The sequence below is a fragment of the Podarcis bocagei genome, assembly GCF_964188305.1.
Source record: "Podarcis bocagei genome assembly, chromosome: 5".
Taxonomy (NCBI): domain Eukaryota; kingdom Metazoa; phylum Chordata; class Lepidosauria; order Squamata; family Lacertidae; genus Podarcis; species Podarcis bocagei.
Genome location: NC_138129.1, coordinates 33,828,752 through 33,851,991, shown reverse-complemented (window position 1 = coordinate 33,851,991; position 23,240 = coordinate 33,828,752). Strand labels below are relative to the sequence as shown.

Here is a 23,240-nt window from a genome sequence, read left to right as displayed (position 1 = left end):
CTTTTCTCCTGCGCCCATGGAAGCGGGCCCCTTGGCACGTCACTTCCTCCTCTTCCTTGTCCTGTGGTGGCATAGCTGCAGGAAGCTGCCAGGCTGCCACTGTGCCTGCGGATGCCACTCAGCCAGGTGAGAGAGATCAGCAGGCAGGAGATGGGCCAGGTCCGTGGCAGCCAGGCACCAACAAGAGGACTCTGGCTTCCTTGAAGCCATCATGGATGGCACAGAGGTGGAAGGTGATGTTTTCCAGCAGTGGCCAGCCCAGTTTTGGGCACTCAGAGGGCGCTCACTCCACACTGAGCCCAGCTGGAAGCGCGGCCCACCCAGCATCAGCTGCAGCCAGTTGGCAAAGAAGGGTACTTCACTATGCGCACTAGACCATTTTTCTAGAAAAAAGGCACTGCTAAAGTTGGTTATGAGTCCATTGAGTTCAGTATGTCTATCTTGGGTATGACGTAGGTGAATTCATAGAATCATGGAGTCAAAGAATTGTAGAGTTGGAAGGGATCCTGAGTATCATCTAGTTCTAGTTCAACCCCTTGCAAAACAGGAATATGCAGTTATCCCACGGGAATTGAACCTGCAACCTTGGCATTATCAGCACCATGCTCTAACCAACTGAGCTATCTAGCTCCATCCCAAATTTCTTGAAAGCTGAGCTGTGCTTCCTTTTATTTTCTCTGAAGTGAAGCACAGTAGCACGTTCTCACATCTTCTGAAATGAAGTATCTTAATATTTGGGGTTTAATAGTTTGACCTATGATACGATGATGCCTGGCTGCCATGTTCTGACACCATTATCACAATTCTTTTGCCTTATTTTTGTTCTGCTCAGGGCAAAGAGATGTGCTACATGTCTCACAGGGCTCTCATGTTTATCCACGGTGAGCTATTTGCGCCGACACCTTAAGATATTTAATATCTGCCCCCCCAGGACATACCAAAATTACCACCTTGACCATCTAAACTACTATCTGCATACATTAAGCAAATAAATCCATGTTAAATTTAACCACAGACAATTGCCAAGCACTGAGGCAGGTCCGAAATGCATTTAAGAAAAAACTTAGCAACATGAAGATTTATTCTTTCAGAAAATCCAGCCTTGAACCCTTTGACCTTTAAAATCTCTATCAACTGCTTTCTCAAGCTACAGAAAGTTGCTGGCTGCTTCTTAACTCAGTCACTGGAGATGAACCAGTATATCAAACCAAACACCTGTTAGGGTGTTAGAACAGAATTAAGACATAAGCCTAGGAAGTTTAAGTGCCCATGAACTCTGTTGCCTGATGGCTTCTTTGGACAATCAGCATCCAGCTTAGCAAAAATGGTTCCTTTTTCCTCACTCTGACAATCAATTCAGGAACGGGTTTTTCCAGGAACAATGCTTGGCAATAGGTATAGAAATCAGGAACATACCAAAGCCAATTGTGCAAAATCAGTAGTGCAGACATGCCCCAACAGTGAGCTATTTGCTAAATATTTTCCCACACTCAGATCTGACAAGGCAAGCAGCATCCTAAAAGAACTGACCATTCTGGGACTATACCAGTATGCTGCTACCACCACAAGCAGCTCAGTACTGAATGCTCATTTATGAATACCACTAAAAGGTAAAGTTTAAGGTACCCCTACCCATACGGGCCAGTCTTGACAGACTCTAGGGTTGTGCGTTCATCTCACTCTAGAGGCCGGGAGCCAGCGCTGTCCGCAGACACTTCTGGGTCACGTGGCCAGCGTGACGAAGCTGCTCCGGCGAACCGGCACCAGAGCAGCACATGGAACGCCGTTTACCTTCCCGCTAGAAAGTGGTACCTATTTATCTACTTGCACTTAATTGTGCTTTCGAACTGCTAGGTGGGCAGGAGCTGGGACCGAATGACGGGAGCTCACCCCGCCGCGGGGATTCGAACCGCCGACCATGCGATCGGCCAGTCCTAGGCACTGAGGTTTTACCCACAGCGCCACCCGAGTCCCATGAATACCACTAGCCTCCTCTAATTCTGTAGCACTTCCAAAATAAATAAATTAAGATCATCTACTTCCCTATGCAAACTTTCAGATATATCATACAATTTAGGAAACATATCTTAAAACGACTCCTGTTTCCAGCTTCTGTACACTCACGTTTCTCCCAAACCCCCTCAAATTAGCAAAAAAAGATTAATAGGCATTTTATTAAATGAAATGTCATTACATGTTATATTTGCTATTTACATGTTGTATTTATTGTTTACTATTAAGCAGAACTTTCAGGATTCTTTTATTCCACAAGATATTATGCTGCAGCAAATCACAAGATTACTATTTTTCTTGCAGCAGACTAACACAACTATTCCTCTGGAATTTATAGTTCGTCTAGAGAACTTTGCCTTTTGGCACAGTTTTGTCTTCATCAGCTGTTTCCCATAGAAGCTTGATCCATAATCAAGCAGTTTTGTTAGTGCAGTCCAGACCCTGCAAGCAGCAATGACAGATGAGGGTCTTAGGACTATTTGGAAAACGGAGGAATCAGAAGGACGATAATAATATAATGATAATTTACTATTTATACCCCACCCATCTGTGTGGATTTCCCCAGCCACTCTTGGAATGCAAGGCTGGAGAAAGGACTCCCAAATTCCTACTCCACACAGGATTTGAGGTCGGCATTGATTCCTTAATTTCCAGTTTCATGCTGAACTGGCAGCTTGTGAAGGTTTGGCACCACTTCTCTACAGGGCTTGGTTTACTTTAAAAAGGAGGTATGGAGGAGGGAGATGGCAAGGCTGAAGGCATGTCACTTTGCACATGCTCAGGGGCAATGCTCTGCATTGAGTGCTGGCTTGAGGGCCCAGTTCCGTCCCTTCTAACGGAACGCAGCGAAACAGAGCCTTGCGAAACCCTGTCTCAGGGGAAGCCTTGCTTCAAGGGACAGATCATTCTGCGGGCCAGTCCCGCGGAGCGCAGCTACTCCAGAGGAGATGCTGAATTTGCACCTCGCAGCTGCTGGGCGGCTATTCCTGGCTCCCCCGCCCGCCCAAGCAGGTGGGCCCAAGCGGCGGAGAGAGAGGAGGGGGCGGCCTGGAGTGACCTATAAAACCCCCCAGACCCGGCGGAGACCACAGAGGGAAAATCGCCGCCGAAGAAGAGACAGACAGAAAAGGGCGAGCCGGGCGGGACTTTGGCCACCGTTGACCCTCTAACCGCACGCGGCAGCTCCACCGACCGCCACCCCGGGGCACAGAGCGGAGTCCTCGAAGCCTACCGCAGATGTCCGAGCAAGAGGCGGCCCCGGCGGCCCCACCGGAGGTCGCTCCCTCCGAAGAGCCGGCCTCGGCTCCAGCAGAACCGACTCCAGCAGCTCCCGGACCGGACGTAACAACAGCAGCAGCACCAGCAGCCGTCGAGGCTCCGGCTCCCCCGCCGGCCCAAAGCGCCCCGCCGGCAGCTCCAGCTAAAAAGAAGCCCAAAGAAGGTGAGGGCGGCGGCCGACGAGGTGGCTGGAAAGGGTCTCGAGCAGTGGAGGCGGGAGGGCGGCGGCAGCGCGTGCGCCTCTTTGCTCCCGGCGCAAAGCCGTGGCGCGCGCGGCACGCGGGAGGCCATTTCCGAGGCCACGCGCGGAAACGAGGCGCTTTGATCCTGGGCACCAAAAAGCACCTGTGGGGCTTCTCTCATATTTAAAAGACGGCAAAAAAGTGGTCGCGAGTGAAGCGCCACGGCCTGCGCCACGCTGGTTTCCGGTGATATTTCCAGAAGGGTGTTTATTGTGGTATAGTGCTGGCTCCATTTTTAAATAATAATAATAATAATAATATATAACAATATATAATTGCGGTGCTCACGCTACACCATTGGTATCCTAACTGCAGGCCATGTTCTGCCTCCTCCATTTAAGACGGATTTCACTTCTCTGATAAATTGCAATGCAATCCTAACCATGGCCACCTAGAAGCAAGTCCTGTTGAACTAAATAGGGTTGGGACTGCAGCCTTAAAAGCCCCATTGCCACCGACGTCTCATTTGCAATTACCTGGATGAGCCGTATATGGTCCGGAAGCACCAAAAGAGGTCTTGTAGCTTTTTACAACAAAACCTCTATCAGCGTCAGAAATGGAATGAATGAGAAAACCACCAGCAACAATCCATCATGAAATCACCTTCAGCTATTTGTTCTCACTGACTACTATTGAGAGCATCATAGAAGCAGCTGGAGCTGGAGAAGGAGGATAGTGTTCTCTTACTCCAGCCCCAGAAATTTGAAGGTCGTAGGAAGGAGACCTGGTTCCCCAGGGAATATACTGCATCAGCAATATTTATGTTGGTGTACCCCTCTGGTCACAACCCCCCACTACATTCTCTTGTTCAACTGAACAAGTGGAAGCGAGCCCTATATGCATACAACTGTACATGTGTCGGAGCTTCCATGCAGTCATAAATCCAGTGCAATTGATGTTCCTGATGAAAATCCCTACGCCTATACAACTGTATGTATGGAGATGTGCTCAGCTTAATGCTGGACGTTGGGACATATAGCCAGAGGTATGCACCAGTGTTGGGGAGCGGGACACAACCCCGCTCCCTTCTCTCACATTTACTGAGTGTGTGAGAAATGGGAATTTGCATAGCTATCATGCAAAGGCTAAAATAAGGTTGGGCTATGCATTCTCTGACTAAGCCCTTAGTCCAAGAAAAGAGCATTAATGAATTTACACTGCATTAAGTACTGAACTGGTGGGGATGGAAAATGCCTTACTAACGCTTTTATATTTGTGATACCAGGCAGTCCCAGCTCACCGTTAAATCTAACAGTGGACGATGTGAACGACAATTCTGTGACTCTGACGTGGGATGCCCCAGAGGTTGTGGGCCATTCTGGCCTGGATGGATATGTGGTGGAGCACTGCAAATACGGAAGTAGGCTTGAGCTTTATCTCTCGTGAGCATGAAGAGCTGCATGCATTAATGTGGAAAATAGGATAACATGGTCAGGATAAATTGCTTGTCCCTCTCTTGACGTATCTACAGCCACAGTTGGAGGTGAGGAGAGAACCACATACTAGTTCTCATGAAATGTTTGAACCCTTAAACCGCTGAACAGGTGTGTAAAGAAAATGATATGTGTTCTCTTCTTAGCCTGACATCTTCTCCACACACCCGATCAGTTGCTCACATGCCATGTTGACGTGCAATGGACATGCTCTGTGAGCTCAAGTTGAGAAAGGCTTCGAATACTAGAAGCAGCAAGTCATGGGATTGCAAATTCTAGAACCTTGAGGTTGGTCCATCTCTTCTAGGAGTTCTCAGGCACGAAGAGATTCCACAGATGTAGCTTCTTCTGAAGGAAGGAAAGAAATCTACTTAAAGTCGAGAAATGACGACCTTGCCTTTCAGCCTCTTATACTGTATATGGCAATGGTGGTAGTGGCTTTCCAAACGTGGAAATGGAGAAAGTAGTTATTTCTCCCCTCTTTCAACCACTTTTGCAAATTGAATCCATTATGTAGCAAGTATAGATGCCATACCATAGAAGCTGCCAAATATGCACCTCCTGGGCAAGGCTTCTCTATAGCATAGAAAGGTACGGTATAGTAGCACTTTATATTACGAAAAAGGGTTGCAGTCTATGATGTCTGCTTTTAAAAAGCTGAATAATATTAGGAAACAAGATTACATTTGTGAGCAATTTGGTTTGTAAACCACCAGTGATGGATTAATCATGTCACAGCCTGAGTAGAATATGTGTATTAAACAAGGTTTATTATACACACTGAGTATGCTATAATGGTAATAAATAGTGGGTGACGTCTACTAAAGTCTTCAGCAATTGATGACATCCCTATTGATCACTACAAACAATTTATGTTGCCCATTTTCATGGGTTGTTTAGCTGGGGTTTCTTGTGAGCGATAGCTGGGTGAATCATTTCTCATAAATAAATTATTTTGAGTTTAGCTATTTTCCTTGCTTGCAAATTACTTCCTGCATTCCAAATTGTTTGCTGAATATTTTATTCAAGCCAGTTTTTCGACCTGCATGAGTGCATTATCACATATTTGTCACTCCATATCTGTATGGTGTATTTGGAGAGCTATTGCCATAGGGTAGCATTTCCACTCACTGATTAGATTGCCTCAACCTTTGTAACCTCTTTTGTTAATTGAATCCAATAAAAGCATGCTTTTGTTGTGATTAGAAGAGGATGTCCTTGAAACATAGCAGAACTGTTCACAAAAGATGGCTTGAGCAAAATTGTTGCACAAATGTATCCAAATGTTATATCCCAATGGGGATAATTTAAGGTTGCCATATTTCAAAAAGTGAAAGGCTTTTTGGGGGGTGGAGGCAAAGCTGTTGACCTTTCTTTCCCAGACATTTTAGCCACTTTTCGGCCCAGACGCCATTTTCGACGGACAAATCCTGGCTATGTCCAGGATGTATGGCACCCTTAGATAATTTGAATGTAAGAATGACCTTATACATGGTCTTTCTAGAGTTGGGAGGCTAGAATTGATATATTGCAACCTTAATTTTTTTTTAAAAAAAAGACAGACAGACAGACAAACCAGTAGACATAGGTTAGCAAAGCATAGGTTTGCTTTTGAACAACACAGTCTTAAGAGTGTTGAATTGGAAGTAAGTGCTACTGTTTTCTGAAGTAAGTGTTCTGAGCATTGGATCTTTCATCTCATTCTCAAGAAAGAACTGAGTGGACTCTGTAGACAGATACATTTTAAATGTATCAGAGTAGAGGCTGCATTGTCCACTGAATCGACTTTTTACAATAATTCTGTTGCAGATGACGTAGTGGGGCAGCAATAAACATTAGACCTCCTGGCAGCTTACCTGCTGCTGTTTACCTGGAAGTGGGGGCAGGGAGGTTGACATGGTGCAGGTATACTGGCAGAGCCAATCTGGCATTCCAACCGGTGTGTTTACATTGTGTTGACCCCTCCTTCCTGGTAAGTAGCAGTGACTCTGCTGTAAGGTCAAACGAGTGCCATAACCCAACCGTGCCATCCTTGCTTCTAATCATATGACTCACCTGTTGCATATTTTTGTTTTAGCTACAGACTGGGTGGCCGCCAACACAAAGCCCTTCCTTTCCACCCGTTATGTAATTCGCGATCTAACATCTGGAGATAAACTTCTCATTCGTGTGAAGGCTGTGAAAGGTGATGGAGTTAGTGAGCCAGCCGTCCTGGACCAGCCACTCCTCATCAGAGAGGTTCTTGGTATGTATCTTGAATGCATTTAGCGTAACAGAACATGTTCATTGACATGGATTATTCAAAGACGTCCTTCATATCATCTTCCTGGTCAAAATACTCCCTCTAGCTGCTGTTTACCTTGTTGGGAGTTATTCCCCCACCCCCAGGAGCTTTGTGGGACCATGATTTCTATCAGCAAAGTGATGTGGTATGCTAAGGTTAAACAACACTCCTTCCCTTATACACAAGCAGATCAAATTTGCTTAATGGCTTAACTCCTGTAATCTCCATAAGAGAGACTTTGGCTCACATTAGTGTACCCTTGGAGTTTTTTCTTCACCACAACTAAAGCCTGCTAGCATTTGGTGTCATGATTTGTTGTAGCTGGTTGCCCTGTGGTATGCAATGGAGAATTAATTTCAGATGACTTTCTGGTTTTGGCTGTTTCCATTTTGCCCTTGCAAAGATTGTTGTACTTTTCCTTCTGTTGTCCTTTCTTCATTGCTTTAAAAATTATGAACAGCTTTGACTCATTTTTTGCAATTTCTTGAAATGAAAATGAAGCAGACATCCCAGAATAGAGCAATCAGACCTGCTTGTGTAAAAATGGAGCATACTTTACCTACTTAAAGGTGAGAACAAGATGCAGTTGATGTTATGTGAAATCCGCTTTAATAAATTAAAAAGGTGCCATTGATGCACCTATTTTTGGACAGTTCCATGAATATGTAGGGCAAGTGGATATCTCCTATGACAGTGTTCATTGCAGTGAGCAGCAGGCATTGCACATGGACCTTAAACATGCATCTGATAGGCCTTCTTGGTGCACCATTGGGAAGTACAATTATGTTTCATCCAATGTTGATTGTTCTTCTGAATACAGGAATAATAGCGCAATCCTATACATGTTTATTCAGAACTAAATTTCCTTATTTTCAATTGGCTTACTTCAGTAGTTCTGCTGAGGGCATGGTAGCTTCCCATGTTCTTTCTTCAGCATTTTAGCACTCAACTGGAAGCACTAGATAACATCCATGGCAAGGCAGGTTCCTTTTAACCTGGGATGCCCTTGTCGCTATGACATTACCTTGCCCTCATCCTTCAGTCATCAACAGAACTCTGGGTAACAGGAGACCAGAAGAAGCTGAAGTCAGTGATGAAGAAGTATACCTCCCAACCACATTTAGTTCTCAAAATAAATCATGTGCAGATATATCTACAGATTGCAAGAACAGTCTGATCTGCAAGTCCTAGGTATGACACAGCTCTGACTTCCATGGTGTCAGCTGCTGATAACATTAATGTGGCACCACAATGTAATGAAACATACATTGCACTGTTAATTGCATCTCACTTAGCAGCAGTGGTCATGGATCTGAGTGCTGTAATTTGGAACCCATGTATACATTTTTCTGCAGCTAGAAACCAGCTGAGGAGAATCTACCAAGTACCGCTTTTTAAACTACTGCATAAAATGCTGGTAGAGTGCACCCCCCAACTATTAAAGATTCAGGGATCATGTCCTTCTTTGCATCTGGTCACTTTACCCCTGGCTCCTTCACTTCAGATTGCAGCAAGACCTTCAGTGCTGCTTAGGAGTTCGAAAGCTCCTTGTGTAGCTTGGACAGAAGGGTCACACTCCAGACTAACCTAAATTCTGTTTCTACTGTGAAGAGGAATTATTTTTAGACAAATGTTTTGATGGGAAACGATGAATGCCGGTGATGAACATATTTCTCTGCCAGCTAGTTGGTAAGTGAGTTCTCTAATGCAGCATGTAATTGTGCTGCCTGCCAGCACAGATTGCCACTGGACTTACAGAACTACCTTTCACTACTTGTGCACCACTAGCATAAGGTGTGGAAGGAGTAGGGGCATAAATGCATCTGCCACTGTCTTATGAAATTTGTACACAGTGCTTTTTAACCTGACTGAATGAGTCAAAGCGGGTTGTATTTTCAGATATCGGCAGTACTGTACTGGCAGATGAATGTTTTCTTTGTGCTGGGGTAGGTTCTATAGTCTGAGTGTCTCAGATTATGCAAATATAAAATCTTGACCAGCATGTTATATTTAAATTGTTCTTGCAATTCCAGCTGTTTAGTTAGCGAGTCTACTTTATGTACATTGCTGGGAGCAAATTCCAGTTGAGTGCCTGTGTAGCCGCAGGTAGACCAAAAAAAATAATGCTATGGCATTTTGAGATTGATGGTCTATTTACACACTTAATCTTCAATTAGTTTTCTAGCCAATTGGTACAGCATAGCAGCACCAGGTCTCAGCTCAGGAAACTCACAATCTCTCTCATTGCACAATATTGATATAATATTACTAGCCTACTTTATTGTGTGTTGAAAGGACTGGCTCTTTTTTTAAAGTGTGCTTAATGCTGTCACTTTTATTTTGAAAGATTAGCATCAGTGTCCTCTACATAGGTTTCTGTGTTTGAAAATGTCACCCTGCTGTTTGCCCCTGTTGCTGTTTGATTCTAACACTTGAACAACAACAAAAACAACCTTTGCGCAATTTTAAGCAATTAGCAAGATAACAGACAAGCTATGCTTTCCTTCGTATGTAGGGATATAGAAATTAACTTAGTTCCTTGGAGTGTTGGATTTCCCTTGACTGATAAGCAGGGGTGTCAGGGCCTGTGGGAGTGCCACCTTGGGGGCTTCCGCTGCCTGAGAGAGTGGCCTCATCCTGCCTAATGGCTGCGCTGGCCCTGTTGATAAGAATAAATGCCAGCAAGGGATTTCAGAGGGAAAGAGATGGGTGAGTGAAGATGCTGTTACAGTTGTTGGCAGGGCTCTCCTCTGGTATATCCTACTGCATTGCTGGTGTTCTATGAACAGCGTTGCTAAAGTATCTTTCAGCTTTTTAATCCTGGGTCCTCCTTTACACGATCACTTCTGGAACGTAGGCTACTGCACGTTTAAGCCTCACAGGCATGCATAGCTCTTTTATTAAACCCCAACATAATTATTTTACCATCCAGGCTACCATTGACAAATATAGCATGCTAGAGTTACACCATTGCTATTTTGATGCTAGTGAAGACAGCGGCAAGTGATTAAATGCATACTGGCTTCTTTTGACTCTCACCAGGTTGTTTTCCCAAGGGAAGTATAAAGCTCTGCTTCAAGTATGTGCTGTTCATTGCATAGCACATACACGCACATCTTTTTGGCTTAGTATACAACAGAGGGACACGAAGTAAAAGCCAGAAATTGTAGGAACATAGTTTTAGAGCTGAAAGAAAATCTGACATTGATTTGGTACAAAACCAATTTTGTAGCTGTATATTGAAAATTACTGTCTTAGAATGAATTACAAAATCTACCTTTTTTAGGACCCCCCAAAAGGACACTAACCCCACCAATTTGAGATTCCTGCATTGCAGGGGGTTGGGCTAGAATGACCCTCGGGATCCCTTCAAACTCTACAGTGTTATGATTCTGTGACTGATCACCTCTGGAGGTGGGTGAAAATTGGAATTTGAAGTTATAATGCCTGCAAAAATGTGCAGGAAATAAAAAAAACTATTTAACTTTTAGAAGACAACTGAAGGCAGCCCTGTTTAGGGAAGTTTTTTATGTCTGATGTTTTATCGTGTTTTTAATATTTTGTTGGAAGCTGCAAGAAGGTATGCTGTTGCTACGAGGCACTTGATATTGATTCTTCTTGCTGAGTGGATTAAATTAAATTATGAAATGCATGCCTAGTACTATTTATGAGTCCTGATCCCAGCTCTCCATTCATGGAGCTAACCAACTCAGCTCAAAGAATTGCCAGAGTTAATAGAAACTCTCACCTCTGATAATTTATAAAGCACAGTTACCTGATCTGCGGCTCCATGGTTGGGTCAGGTTACGAATATGCCATTTAATAACAAACAAACCGCAGGGTTCTTGCCAGTGCAGCCTTGGCCAGAATTCATTTCCACTTTGATTCTCTGGACTGTGATGGAAGAGCTAATCAGTTTGCCTTACCTCCCTGGGTTTACTGATTTACTGTTTTTATATGGCACCTTTCTGCCAAGGCACTCATTGTAGTTTACCATTTTAAATATTAAAACAAATGTTACACAGAGCTTTCCAAACTTTTCATGTTAGTGACACACTTTTTAAGACATGCCTCATTTCATGACACAGTAATTCAGTTTTACTAGCAAACCGGAGCTTAAACTAACCCCTTTCCAGCCCCGGGAGGAGCACAGGGAGTGTTTGCGCGACACACCTACGCACTGCAGCCGGCACACTAATGTGTCATGACGCACAGTTTGGAAAGCTCTGCGTTACAGAATACAGAACAGAGCTTTCTCAAGCGGAATTTCGGAGCTGATGACACAAACTTCCTAGCCTGGATTTCTCCTGAGGGATACACAAGTTTTTCTTAAGAAGACTAGAGCAGGTGTGGGCACTGCTGACTCAACGTTTTCTCAGGCCATGGATAATCACTTCAGGAGCTGATGGTTTGGGCTCCCTGGCTTGGGCTTCTCTCCTCACAGGTATTTCTTAAGAAGAGTCAGGGAATGTGGGAAGGACTGAGCCAACAGTTCTCTCACGCCACTGCTGGTCGCTTCAAGAGCTGGTGGCATCTTCTCCTTGGCCTGAGTTGTATTTATGGTCCAAGGAAGTTGCATTGTTGTGCTGAGGGGAAAGTGTCAAGAGCTCGTCCTACACTCGAGTAGGACCCTGGCAGAGACACATGCCCGGCTGGAATGTTCTCTCCCTCCTGGTCGATCGTTTGGGAGCTTCGGGAGCTTTCTTCAGCCCAAACATCACAGCGACCGATGCCAACAGACACCGGCACACTTTAGGGATCTGCAGAGTCTTTGCAGCTTGCGTAACATACCTCAGCGACTCAGCATTTTGGCTAATCTACTTTATTTACATATAAACACACACGGAGCACTGCAACATGGCTCCCTCTCTAGAGACAGCAAAGAGAGAAAAGAACAAAGGACAATAGTCCCACTTCACGGAACATAGTAACACAAACATCCTGTCTCCGTCACTTCCCTCTCTGTGGAGTCAAAACATACACCGTCATGTGAAAGACAAAAATCCCATGACTGCAATCCTGGAGCAGGAATTCTAACAGAAAGTACCCTTGATCCTACAAGGTTTAACAATGAAATATGAGATATTTGGGTTATTCTGCTTCCAAACTGCTGTGGAATCTCTCTGGTCATATGAGCATCTCAGTGCTGCCCCCCTAACATTCTTATTTATTTAAGACATTTATATACTGCCTAATCATTAGTGCTTCTAAGCATTCCAGGCAAGCCAAATGATCCAAGCAAAGGAGATTCATCAGTGATTCCACAGCAAAGTTCTGCAGTACCAGTGACAAACCGCTATAATTTTGTTTTCTCTAGAGCAGCCCAAGATCCGACTGCCACGCTATTTGAGGGACTTGTACATGAAGACTGTGGGCGATGTGTTGAACCTGATGATTCCTTTTCGGGTATGTGGATCCTTATTCTTATTTTGACATTTTGGCTTTGGGTGGGGATAAAAGCCTTTGCATAATTGGTCAAGAAGCTAGGAATAGTTGCAGAAAGCTTGCAAAGGTGAACTAGTTCTCAGGTTGGCTACAGTGGGCAGCCTCCAAAGCAGAAACTATTGATGTTTTGGAAAGAATTCCAGCTTCGCTTGAATGTGGCCTGGTCACTGAGAAAAATAAAGGACTGACAGGCTTGGGGAAAAGGAAACATTGGAGCTTGAGAAGAGAGCTGTCTCAGGACAAGGTAGGACTAGAAACAAGGTACTCTACACAAACCATTGAATCCTAAACAGTAATGTGTAAACAAGCTTAAGCTTTGTTTGGCTGACATATGCATTACATCTGTATATTGCAAGTCATATAAAACTCACCAGCTCTTGGCAGCCTCCTAATCTCTAAACACAGACGGAAAAAAGTGTCTTATGTCATACTTGATCTTTTCCTAGCACTAAATTCTGACACTGGATCTCTTTTTATGTTATTCTGATTTAAAGAGCTCTTATCAAGAGAATACATTGTGATCAAGTTTGTTATGTGTGTTTGGAAGGCAGAGGCGGTATGTTCCAGTCAGGCACTGGGTGGGGGGTTGTAGCCCAGAGCCTAAAATAGCTCTCTACTAAAAATAGCAAGTGCAAGCCATATGGAGTGGCATAGAGAGACTTATAATAGGGTATAGCACTCCATGCATTTCCTTGGTTCTTGGGTATCTGTAGACATGCTGTGGATCTAGGCCACTCCCTTAAAGGGCCAGCTGTCAGAAGCAACTGTATTTGACACACATTCATACTAGCTTCAACTGCCCCTAAGTTTTTTGTTGGAGGGGACTTCAGAGCTCAGGTTTTGGGTAGAAACATCAATATGAAAATGTTTGCCTCTCTTGTGCATGGGCACTCACATACATAAATGTGTGTCGGCAACTGTCCTGCCTTTGAATAAGAATCCAAAAATTGTGTTGGCTTTTTGCATCACCGTTTAATCACATATGGCTAGAAAATGGAAGCAAATGAGCACTTTCTTTCTTTGAAACTTTATTCCCACTTTTCACTTCCATGAAGAACAATCAACACAGTTCACATAATAGAACCACAATATAACATAAAGCAAACTCTAGTCAGTGAAATCAAATTAATAAAATGAAACAAAAAGCAGACAACGTAGTTATAAGAGCAACACCAGGAATCATGAAAATCATGCCGAAGATTCACTGTATGTTTATAAGAGTTAGTAGCCAGACAAATAGAAGAAAACCGTGATATACCAACTGTTCTACATATGCCTTTCCTTAGGGAAAGCCAAAGCCACAGGTGACCTGGACTAAAGATGGCCAGCCTCTGGATCCCAAGCGAATGCATTTGCGCAACAGTGAGAGGGACTCCGTCCTATTCATCCGCCAACTACAGCGCAGTGATTCTGGAAAATATGAAATAAGTGTTAAGATCTTAGATGAACTAGAAGACAAGGCCACCATTAATCTCCAGGTGATTGGTAAGGGCGATGAAACCATATGGTTTGATTTGGTATCTAAAGGGTGGCTAGCTCAGATACCTCTTCCCTTGAAACAAAATTCTCTAATTCAAGAGTCACTGTGTACTGTGGCATATGGCAGCTTGCTGGGCCTGGCATTATTAAGCATCGGAGCATGTGGTGTGCTTATGCCATGGGAAATGTGTAGTGAGATGACTGTTCTGTTTCAGTCTTGAATCCCTCATGTAACAGGGTAAGATAGAAAGACATTGAAGATTAGGAGCCATTGTTTCTGATACTGAAACTACAGCTGCATAAGAGTTATGAATGAATGAATAATAATAATAATAATAATAATAATAATATATTCTAGTATGGTTATATATTTCCCTCTTCTTCCGGATAGCTTAATGGCTGCTCTCTGTTTTATCTGGTGCCTGCTGCTGAACTTCTCTGTGATGTACCATGGCAAGTAGCACTATCTTGATATTTCAGAAGTAATGTGTGGCTCATCTTTTCAGAGAGACCAGGCCCTCCTGAGAACCTGAAGCTGGTGGATGTATGGGGCTTTAACGTGGCATTGGAGTGGAGCCCACCCAAAGATAATGGCAATGCTGATCTCAAAGGGTACACAGTCCAAAAAGCAGACAAGAAGACTGGGGTAAGGACTTGGGGCTGGGAAAGATACAGCCTGGGGGGGGGGGCATTGTACTTTGTGCAAGGATTAGTGGTGGGTCCTGAAGCCACCATCACTTCACAGCTGTTTACAAATCCCAACAAATAGGAGTCAATATAAGAAATGCAATGCATATTCCACAAAAACGCAGCCCACAAATTCCGTGACAATACAGAATTTGGTCACAGGTGGTTTAAACAGTGAAAATGAGAATGGGAAGAGAACATTACTTAGAACCCTTATGCTTTTTATTCTTTTATGTTTTTTATAGTACAATAAACGGAATCAATAACATCTTGAATAAGAATGTAAATCAAGGTTAAAAAAAAGCTCATGTATGAACTTTTTTCTTTTTAACTAGCAAATGTAAACAACCCTCTAAATGTATCCATATTTAGTCCAACAAATCTTTCCCTTGAGAACCTTTCCCTCTCTAATCCTCCATCGGCAGCATTTATTTCAGAAATGGCAGTAGGTCAACACAGTTTGCCTTTGTAATAGAGCTTTATTCCTGGGGTCCAATCACAAGCCCCCTGGAAGAGTTGATTCACTCAGCTATTTTTATATACCTGGTGCTGTGACCTATGCCTTGCTTCAGTTGCTCTGTGGAAGCATTGATACTGTCTAAGGTTTTAAAACAAACAAATACACAAACTTTCATTTAAAATTTTGGTTCAAAATATACATAAGGGTCATTAAAATCAATAAAAAAATTAAAAAATACAGATTGTCATAAAACAACATTGCTGCCAAATATTTTTGGGACCCACCTTGTTTCTGTGAGTGCCAGCTGTTTTGAACTGTTTTTAATATTGCCTCTTGATGTTGTAACCTTCTCTGGGATCTTGGGGTGAGAGAGGGCAACATATTATAATATTAATAAATGTGCAATTCTTCTTCTTATCAAATAGTATCAAATGCCTTTTCTATAAGGTGCAAAAGCACCCTTTTATGCAAACGTATAAGAGAGTCTTGGCTTGTTCAGTGCAGCAAGTTAGCATTTCATTGTATGCTACATTTATATATGCTGGCAATTAAGAAAGGGCTTGGTGGGAGAATGTGCTACGTGGCTGGATAGAGGGTGAGTTTTCTCTGCTTTACTGGTGGGGGCAGTTTCCTTTGGAAAGGAGAATTCCTGCCATTATTCCCCACCCCACGACAGCAATGGAATGTTTGTCAAGTGGGGACTCTCTTCCTTCTCAAATTGTCAAATTGTATTGTGGGCTGTTTCCCACCTCTTGCAATGCTGCTGGAGAAGTGGTAGAGTGAAAACCATGGGACCAGAGAACCTGTTACGTAGCTATCAACAATTGTACAATTCAACAAAACAAAAAACCCCACTACAGATCGGGTTAAATGCTTCCTCCTGTCCTGCAGTTCCAACAACCCCTGCCCTGGGCATTGCTATTCAGTATGAATAGGAGGCCCTAATGGTGCCACCGTCACCCACTTTCGTTTGCCCTAACACCGAAACAAAATAGCACCCCAGGGTGGCTTCCATAGTTTTTTTTTGCTTGGGAAGCTCTTGCTCCTTCTGCTGGGAGGGCAGCCCTGTGCCCTGAACCTGAACCTTTTTCGTGTTTAAGAGGCTGACCTTTACTGCTTTCCAGCAATGGTTCACAGTTATGGAGCACTACAACCGCACCAACTGCACCGTCTCCGATCTCATAATTGGCAACAGTTACTCCTTCCGAGTCTTCTCGGAGAACCCCTGCGGCCTCAGCGAGAAGCCTGCTGTCTCCAAGGACGTGGCTCACATCAAAAAATCAGGTAGGGGCTGTAGAAGCACAGTAGGAAAGACAAGGTTGTGGAAACCCACCCCTTCCCTTGTAGGGCTGGTTGGTTATGCGCCTGGAACATTGAAAATAGAAGGCAGCCATGACAGCTCAAACCATTCCAGCCAGATTGTCTAAAGCATCTTCTTTGATGGGCAGCGTTCCAGCAGCTGTATGCTGAGGTGGCAGGGGAGGGGAGTATCAGTGGAAAAGTGGGTGGGGACAGCAAGAAAAGTTGGTAGGACCACACATGTGACTCTTGTTCAGTAGGCCACATTCCAGCCACACCAAAGAGCTGGAGGGGAGGGTGTGAAGCAGGGCTAGTGAAGGGGATGGTCTGGAGAGAGGGACGCATTGGAAGAGAGATCACAACCTGAGGAAAGACCTGAATGCAGGATTGGGAAGCCTGGAGGGGGCAGTTTTTAACCCAGAGGCTGGACGTCCCTCACTCTCATTTAAAGCCAGATAAGCCATGGCAGACATGGTAGTTGGGGTGAAAAAAGGAACATTTTCTTTCTGCCTTTCATAAATATATCAGATACAAATGAATACATGGCTGGAGGCTGCTGATAGTTTTCTCAGGGAGCTAAAGATTAGAAGGTCGGCGGTTTGAATCTGCTCGATGGTGGTGAGCTCCCCTTGCTCTGTCCCAGCTTCTGCCAACCTAGCAGTTTGAAAGCACACCAGTGCAAGTAGATAAATAGGTACCGCTGCGGCAGGAAGGTGAAAGGCGTTTCCCATGCACTATGGCTTCCGTCATGGTGTTCCATTGCACCAGAAGCGGTTTAGTCATGCTGGCCACATGGCCCAGAAAGCTGCCTGTGGAGATGAGCGCCACACCCCACAGTCATCTTTGACTTAACCATCCAGGGGTGCTTTACCTTTTCCAATTTCAATATACAGAGCTGTCATTTTGTATTGTTCCAGAAAGTCTCACAATATGCTCCCCATCTTATGTAGAGTTATATTGATCTGCCTTCTCCCCCACTCCCCCAGCAATCACATACAAAGCAGAGAAGTACAACAGCAAGGATCTTTCTGAACCTCCAAAATTCACCCAACCTCTCACCGACAGAACTACCACCCGGGGCTACAGTACCCAGCTTGTCTGTTGTGTCCGGGGCTTCCCAAAGGTGAGTGCTGGTCATTCTTGGAAGCTAAGTGACCGTCTTTAGCAAGACTGAATCTGACATTGGGTATAGGATGAGAGGCTTGAGGTGTTTCCTTTGGTAGAGGAACATGAGTTGACTTCTTTTGTTAATGGGGATAAGTTACAGACAGGTGGATCCATTTATTTCAGGTTGAGTGTCCCTGTTGCATGTGTTTACTCCTCAGGCTGTTCTGTGCTGCTTCCACAGTAATCTGCAAACTTTTTTTTAAAGCTGCATTTGAATGTTTTCCTTTCAAAATATGAATTTCTAATTGTAATTTATTTCACAACACGCATTTAGATGCATACCTTTTTTGAGCTGAGGTCCACATCGCAACATTCAGAGAACCATGAATCTAACAGATAAGAGCTACATTCTGATCTGCACTTTAGTCCAGGAGATGCAGATCAGGCCAATTTGCACCAATTTGCATCAAATTCTTCAAGCATCTCTAGAGTTTATGGGGCTTCCAGGAGACCTGTTTATTGAGCATTCATCCTGATTTGTTTGCAGGGAGATTAGATGACTTGGGCTGTTTAATGAGCAGTCATTCTGGGGGGTGGAGATTGGATGGCATTGCATCAAAGCAAGTGTTATGCCACACTTTCCAGTGCATTTCCCCATCACTTTCCAGATAAATGTCCAGTCTTATGGGGAAGTGGCTTTGCAGTGCCTTCCTGTTTCAGCAAACATGCGATGGGTGCTGCAGTCTATGACAGCACTGGGAGATTGTCAGTGACATCCACCATAAAACAGTCCCAATGAGTAGGCAGGAGGGTTAAGGGTGAAAAAGTAATGAGACATTGTCTAGAGACTCTAGAAACTTATCACTAAGTAATGGGAAGCTGCTGCTCACCTGGGACCAGTGATCAGCCCCTTCCCACTTTTTTGGAGAGAGATGTTAATTTCTGCCATTTTGGTGCTTTATCTGTATTTCAGCCCAAAGTGATCTGGATGAAAAACCAGATGGAAATTGGAGAAGACCCCAGGTATTTAGCCCTCATGAACCAAGGTATTTGCTCTCTAGAAATCCGCAAGCCCAGCCCCTTCGATGGTGGTGTCTATACCTGCAAGGCCGTGAACCCTTTGGGGGAAGCCTCTGTAAACTGCAAGCTGAATGTAACAGGTATGTATTTAATATCTGAGTTGTTTGCTTTAGGACTGCCTATTTTGATGCAATTGCTAAGATTTCCAAAGGGAATTGCAACCATTCTGGGTGAATTCTACTGTGGCTTGGAATCCTTTGTCCCTTATGGGAATTCCAATCATAGTCATGTAACGAATTATTTCAGCCTCCTGGAGAGATGTGATTGACAGGCAGGGTGTGTTTGCTAGATGCAGCTGAAGGCTGGTGCACTGCCATCCCTTTGCTTGGATTGCTGGCAAGGGTTTCCATCTGGGACATTCCCAGAATCACTTTCATACATTGTTAATGCTGGTTCCCAGGATTGATGGCCCTTCTTTATTGATTTCCCAAGGAAACACTGTGCAGCAGCAGGTAGTGACTTAGAAGGTTTGCCAAATGCTGCACATTCTACTTCAGCTTATTAAAATTCATTAAGAAAGTGCTTCAGTCCAGAGGTGATTGGATGGTGCAGTTATAGCAACACTTGTGAAGAGCAGAAGAGGTGACCACAAGCTAGCTTAATTACAATATTTAGCATTTATGTTGTTCTTCAGAATATTCTTTCAAATTGCTTCCTTTACATGTTGTCCCTTATACCAGCCCTTTAAGGTGGGTCAGTATTATAATCTTTTGCAGGAAGAGGGCCCAGGGGTTGTGAATTGTTTAAGAACAACTTGGCAGAAGTACAACTAAACCCGAGGCACACTCAGTCAGCCTGGCCTGTGGTTTTTAAAACTACAATAAAGTAGATTTTGATTGAATATTGGGAAATACTGTCTGTATGAAGTAAGAGCAGTCAAGTGGGCTGGTTGTAAGAAGGTGGAATAAATTATTTATAAGTTTTCAAGAAGAGGGTGGCCTTTCCACCATAGAATCCCAAATCTGCAATTCTGTTAAAACAGAAAGAAACAAAACAAAAACTAGGTAAGAGAGTGTGTGCAAGTCTTCCCATTGGCAAACCTGGCAGTCAAGATGATGAAATACCATATGTTGCACCTGATCATGTTTCCTGGCTCTGGAATCCTGCAGCCTTGTAATATTTCTCTAATAGGATCCATTTAGCCTTAACTATGTAACTGAGATATTAATTCCTCTCCACTCTATTAATGGCAGAGAACCTCCTGTAAGTCGGTAACTGGTGTTCTCCATCTGCAGTGGCTGCAGCCCAGCTGAATGGCTGTAATTTATTGCCCACACAAGGCTTCCTGATCACATTTCCTTGCTTCAGCAAACACCTCCCCAGCTCTCTTCCACCCCCCTCCACTTCAACCCCCAAATCTGAGAAGACAAGAAAACAAATGCAACACTTAACCACCCAGAAAGATTTGGTGCTCTCACTTGCAGAGATCTAACCCAAGCAGCACATTCAATGCAGGCCCAAGCCTGCAAGATACCTGGCTCACGTTTTGTATGGCAAAGTCCCAAGGGCTTGGGAAGCATTTGATATTTCACACTCAGCTTGCATTGTGTCCTGTCATGCCTATTTTAAAATATTTTATGAAGCCTTTTTGCTGTACAGTAAAATTCTTACTTCTCTGGATTCTGTTATCAAGGCTAAGCAAGCAAAACAAAAATCACTTCCCTTCCCCAGAACAGCCATGCAGCAAATCTTTTATGAATGAACACCAGAAACAAAGCCAGAAGGCGATTCTAGAGCTGTATTTACTAGGAGAGGAAATATCCAACGCAAAAAGCAATTGACATTCCCACTGCAGGAGTGAAACAGAACATAACCAATTTGGGATGGAGATGAGAGAGAGACTAAGAAAAAAAGAGCCCTTTAAGCATATAGTGTTTCAAATATAGTGCACTGCCTCTAAACATCTCCCAGCAGACTTGAGTCAGCTAAGCAACTATCTGTGCTTTGCATTTTAACATCGCAGAGTATATAAAAAAGCATTTTTATAAGCCTGGAGTTGTTGGGGTTTTTTGTGTGTTTGCAAAGGAGTAGCTTTTGCTTACTGCACTGCAACCAATCACTGTGTTTCTCTGGTCTATTTCTATGGCAAAAGCTTGTGCTACCATTAATGTCACCAGCAGGACAAAATAAACAAACAAGCAAAAAAAGACACATTGCGTGAATAGATGCCTAGAAAGTAATCTTGCAAGTTTCTTATGTTTCTACAGTCCCAGAATGAGGATGACATGGTGAGTCCAGATGAAGAACAAAGTGAGTTTGAGGTAAGATGTCACTGGAAGAATTAAAGATGATCATCCAGAATGCATTTGGTTCAGGAGCCATATCAGAGCTTGGGCTAGGGCTGGCCGAAAACATTTTGTGGCCTGGAGTGAAGAGCAAGGTCTCTCTCACTTCTGTCTTCTACAAAAGACTTGCGGCTCAGTCTTACTTCAATGCTGGCAACAGAACACCGTCCTCCATGGCACTGAAGAGCAGAACGAGCTTAAGGGGTGCATGGTGGCAAGGAGAAGGAAAAACTGACTGCTTCATAGGTATTAGGAGTGAATGAACGCTGAACTAAATTAGATGGTTTCTGTTCTGGGTGTCCAGTATCCACTCCAGACATTGAGTCTGCACATATCTCTTGTTTCAGTGTTTCCTGTTCAAGGCCTCCTACAAAACTCCCTCTTGGTATCCCTGCTCTGGAGCAATGCCTTATTCACACACTCAGCTCCGTGGTTCCTAGAAGGAATCTCCCGCTTGGAGATAAAGCTGCTGCTGCTGCTGCGTCTTTTCAAAAACAGAAGCTTTATAGAGGACAGAACCTGCAACTAGGATGGCTCTGTAGGGAACACTGACCATGCCTCCTGTTAAATGCCTTTTACTCCTTTTATGGTCTTTCACCCTACAATACAGTTGTTATCAGTCTTGGGGGGAAATGTTCATTTAGGATGACGATGGCAATCGTGATAGCAATAAATTAATAATTTAAAAATATCCTGCAAAATACTTTTTACTCAGTGATACATTCTGCAGTTGACTCCCTCCAGCATCCCATTACCTATGTATGGGTGACACAGCATTCCAAAATGAAGTTCGCTACTGCCCTCGGAAGCTACCCAGTCAGGTTGGACTGAACCATCACAAGGGGTGTTTTCAACTTACAAACTGTTCCTGAAAGATTTGACAGTGGAGTAAAAGGCTAGTGAAAGTTCTAAAGCAGGATTGGGGAACCTTTCCCCCCCTCTCTCAAGGGCTGCATTCTCTTGCGGGTAATCTGTATTTTGTGGTGGGCAGAGCCAAAAGTGGATGGGGTCAGAGCCAAACATGGGTGGAATTTGGAGGGTTGCATAGGTTTCTCTTTCCCCTAGTCACTGTTCTGAGGGCCACGTGATATTAGACTGAAGGCCACATGTGGCAGAGCCAAAAGCCGCCTCTGTGATTCCTCACAGCAAGCATTCCTTTTCACCTCCACAGGCTTTGATATTAAGCAGTATTCAGAAATCAGAAATCCCATCAGTTCCTTTTTCTACTCAGCAGGATCCTGGGCATTTTTACAAACTGGCACACTGAATGCTATTTCAGTCCAGAATGTTCCTCTTGTGAATATTGTCAATGTAAGAGAGAAAACAGCAGACGCCGGGTGGTATTTGACTAACCTTTTGCACTAATGCAAGGATTAGTGCTGGCACAATGGGATCACCCCCATGCTCTCCCCAAATCTGCTCTGGATGGACGGGGGAAACTCCAGAACATATTAGGAGTTTCATACGGGGAGGAGAAGGGGAGAATGTTTCATTGTGCAAGGAAAAATCATTGCACTGACAGAGTGTTAGCCTTATGACATTGAATGCAACCCATTCATTTTAATTTGAATGTGCCTGCTGCTCAGTGTGATTTTTTAAAATTCATTGCCGTTTACGGAAATAAGGAAAATGAAGAAAATAGTTTAAGAGACAGAAATGAAAATGCCGCCTGTCTCCTGTATCGTAGATATGTTACCAGCGTTTGCTTCTTGGCCTGAACTGCCATATGTCGTCATGTACAAATTTGGGGCAAACTGAGTGCTTGTTCATTGCCACCCAGGAACAATTCAGAGGCCTCACAACAGCAGTGTGCCTCCACTGCCTTAACCACACCCCTGTCTCACTTCGCACTGTCTCACTGTTGAGAGAACAAAAGTGTGGTACTGCCACCCTAGCTACTCCTGCTTGTATCTGAGGAGCCTAAAGGAGTAGCTTCTCTGCCCTGATAGGCCCAAATGAGGCTTCTTTGAGGGCCACATTCCACACAGCATAATCTGTCAGACCAACATGCTTGTGGGGCCAGAGCCTTTTCTCCCCGTCTTTGCCAGTCCTTTCTGTTACCTCCTTTCTCCCCCTTTTGTGACCTGAATGAAATCAGGGCACAGCTCACAAGAAATTAGGCTGAGGGCCACATAGGCCATAGATTGC

General features: G+C 44.0%; 1 protein-coding gene across 1 annotated transcript; it reads left to right on the top strand.

Annotated features, from left to right (window-relative positions):
- Positions 1-3,015: 3,015 nt before the first annotated feature.
- Positions 3,016-21,783, top strand: MYBPH (myosin binding protein H). Its single transcript, XM_081194868.1, has 11 exons — positions 3,016-3,454; positions 4,759-4,893; positions 7,044-7,211; positions 12,568-12,656; positions 13,982-14,180; positions 14,681-14,820; positions 16,446-16,605; positions 17,607-17,743; positions 18,701-18,887; positions 21,015-21,068; positions 21,440-21,783. The coding sequence occupies exons 1-10, from the start codon at positions 3,250-3,252 to the stop codon at positions 21,023-21,025; spliced, it is 1,431 nt and encodes a 476-aa protein (XP_081050994.1). The 5' UTR covers positions 3,016-3,249; the 3' UTR covers positions 21,026-21,068; positions 21,440-21,783.
- The last annotated feature ends 1,457 nt before the right edge of the window (positions 21,784-23,240 follow it).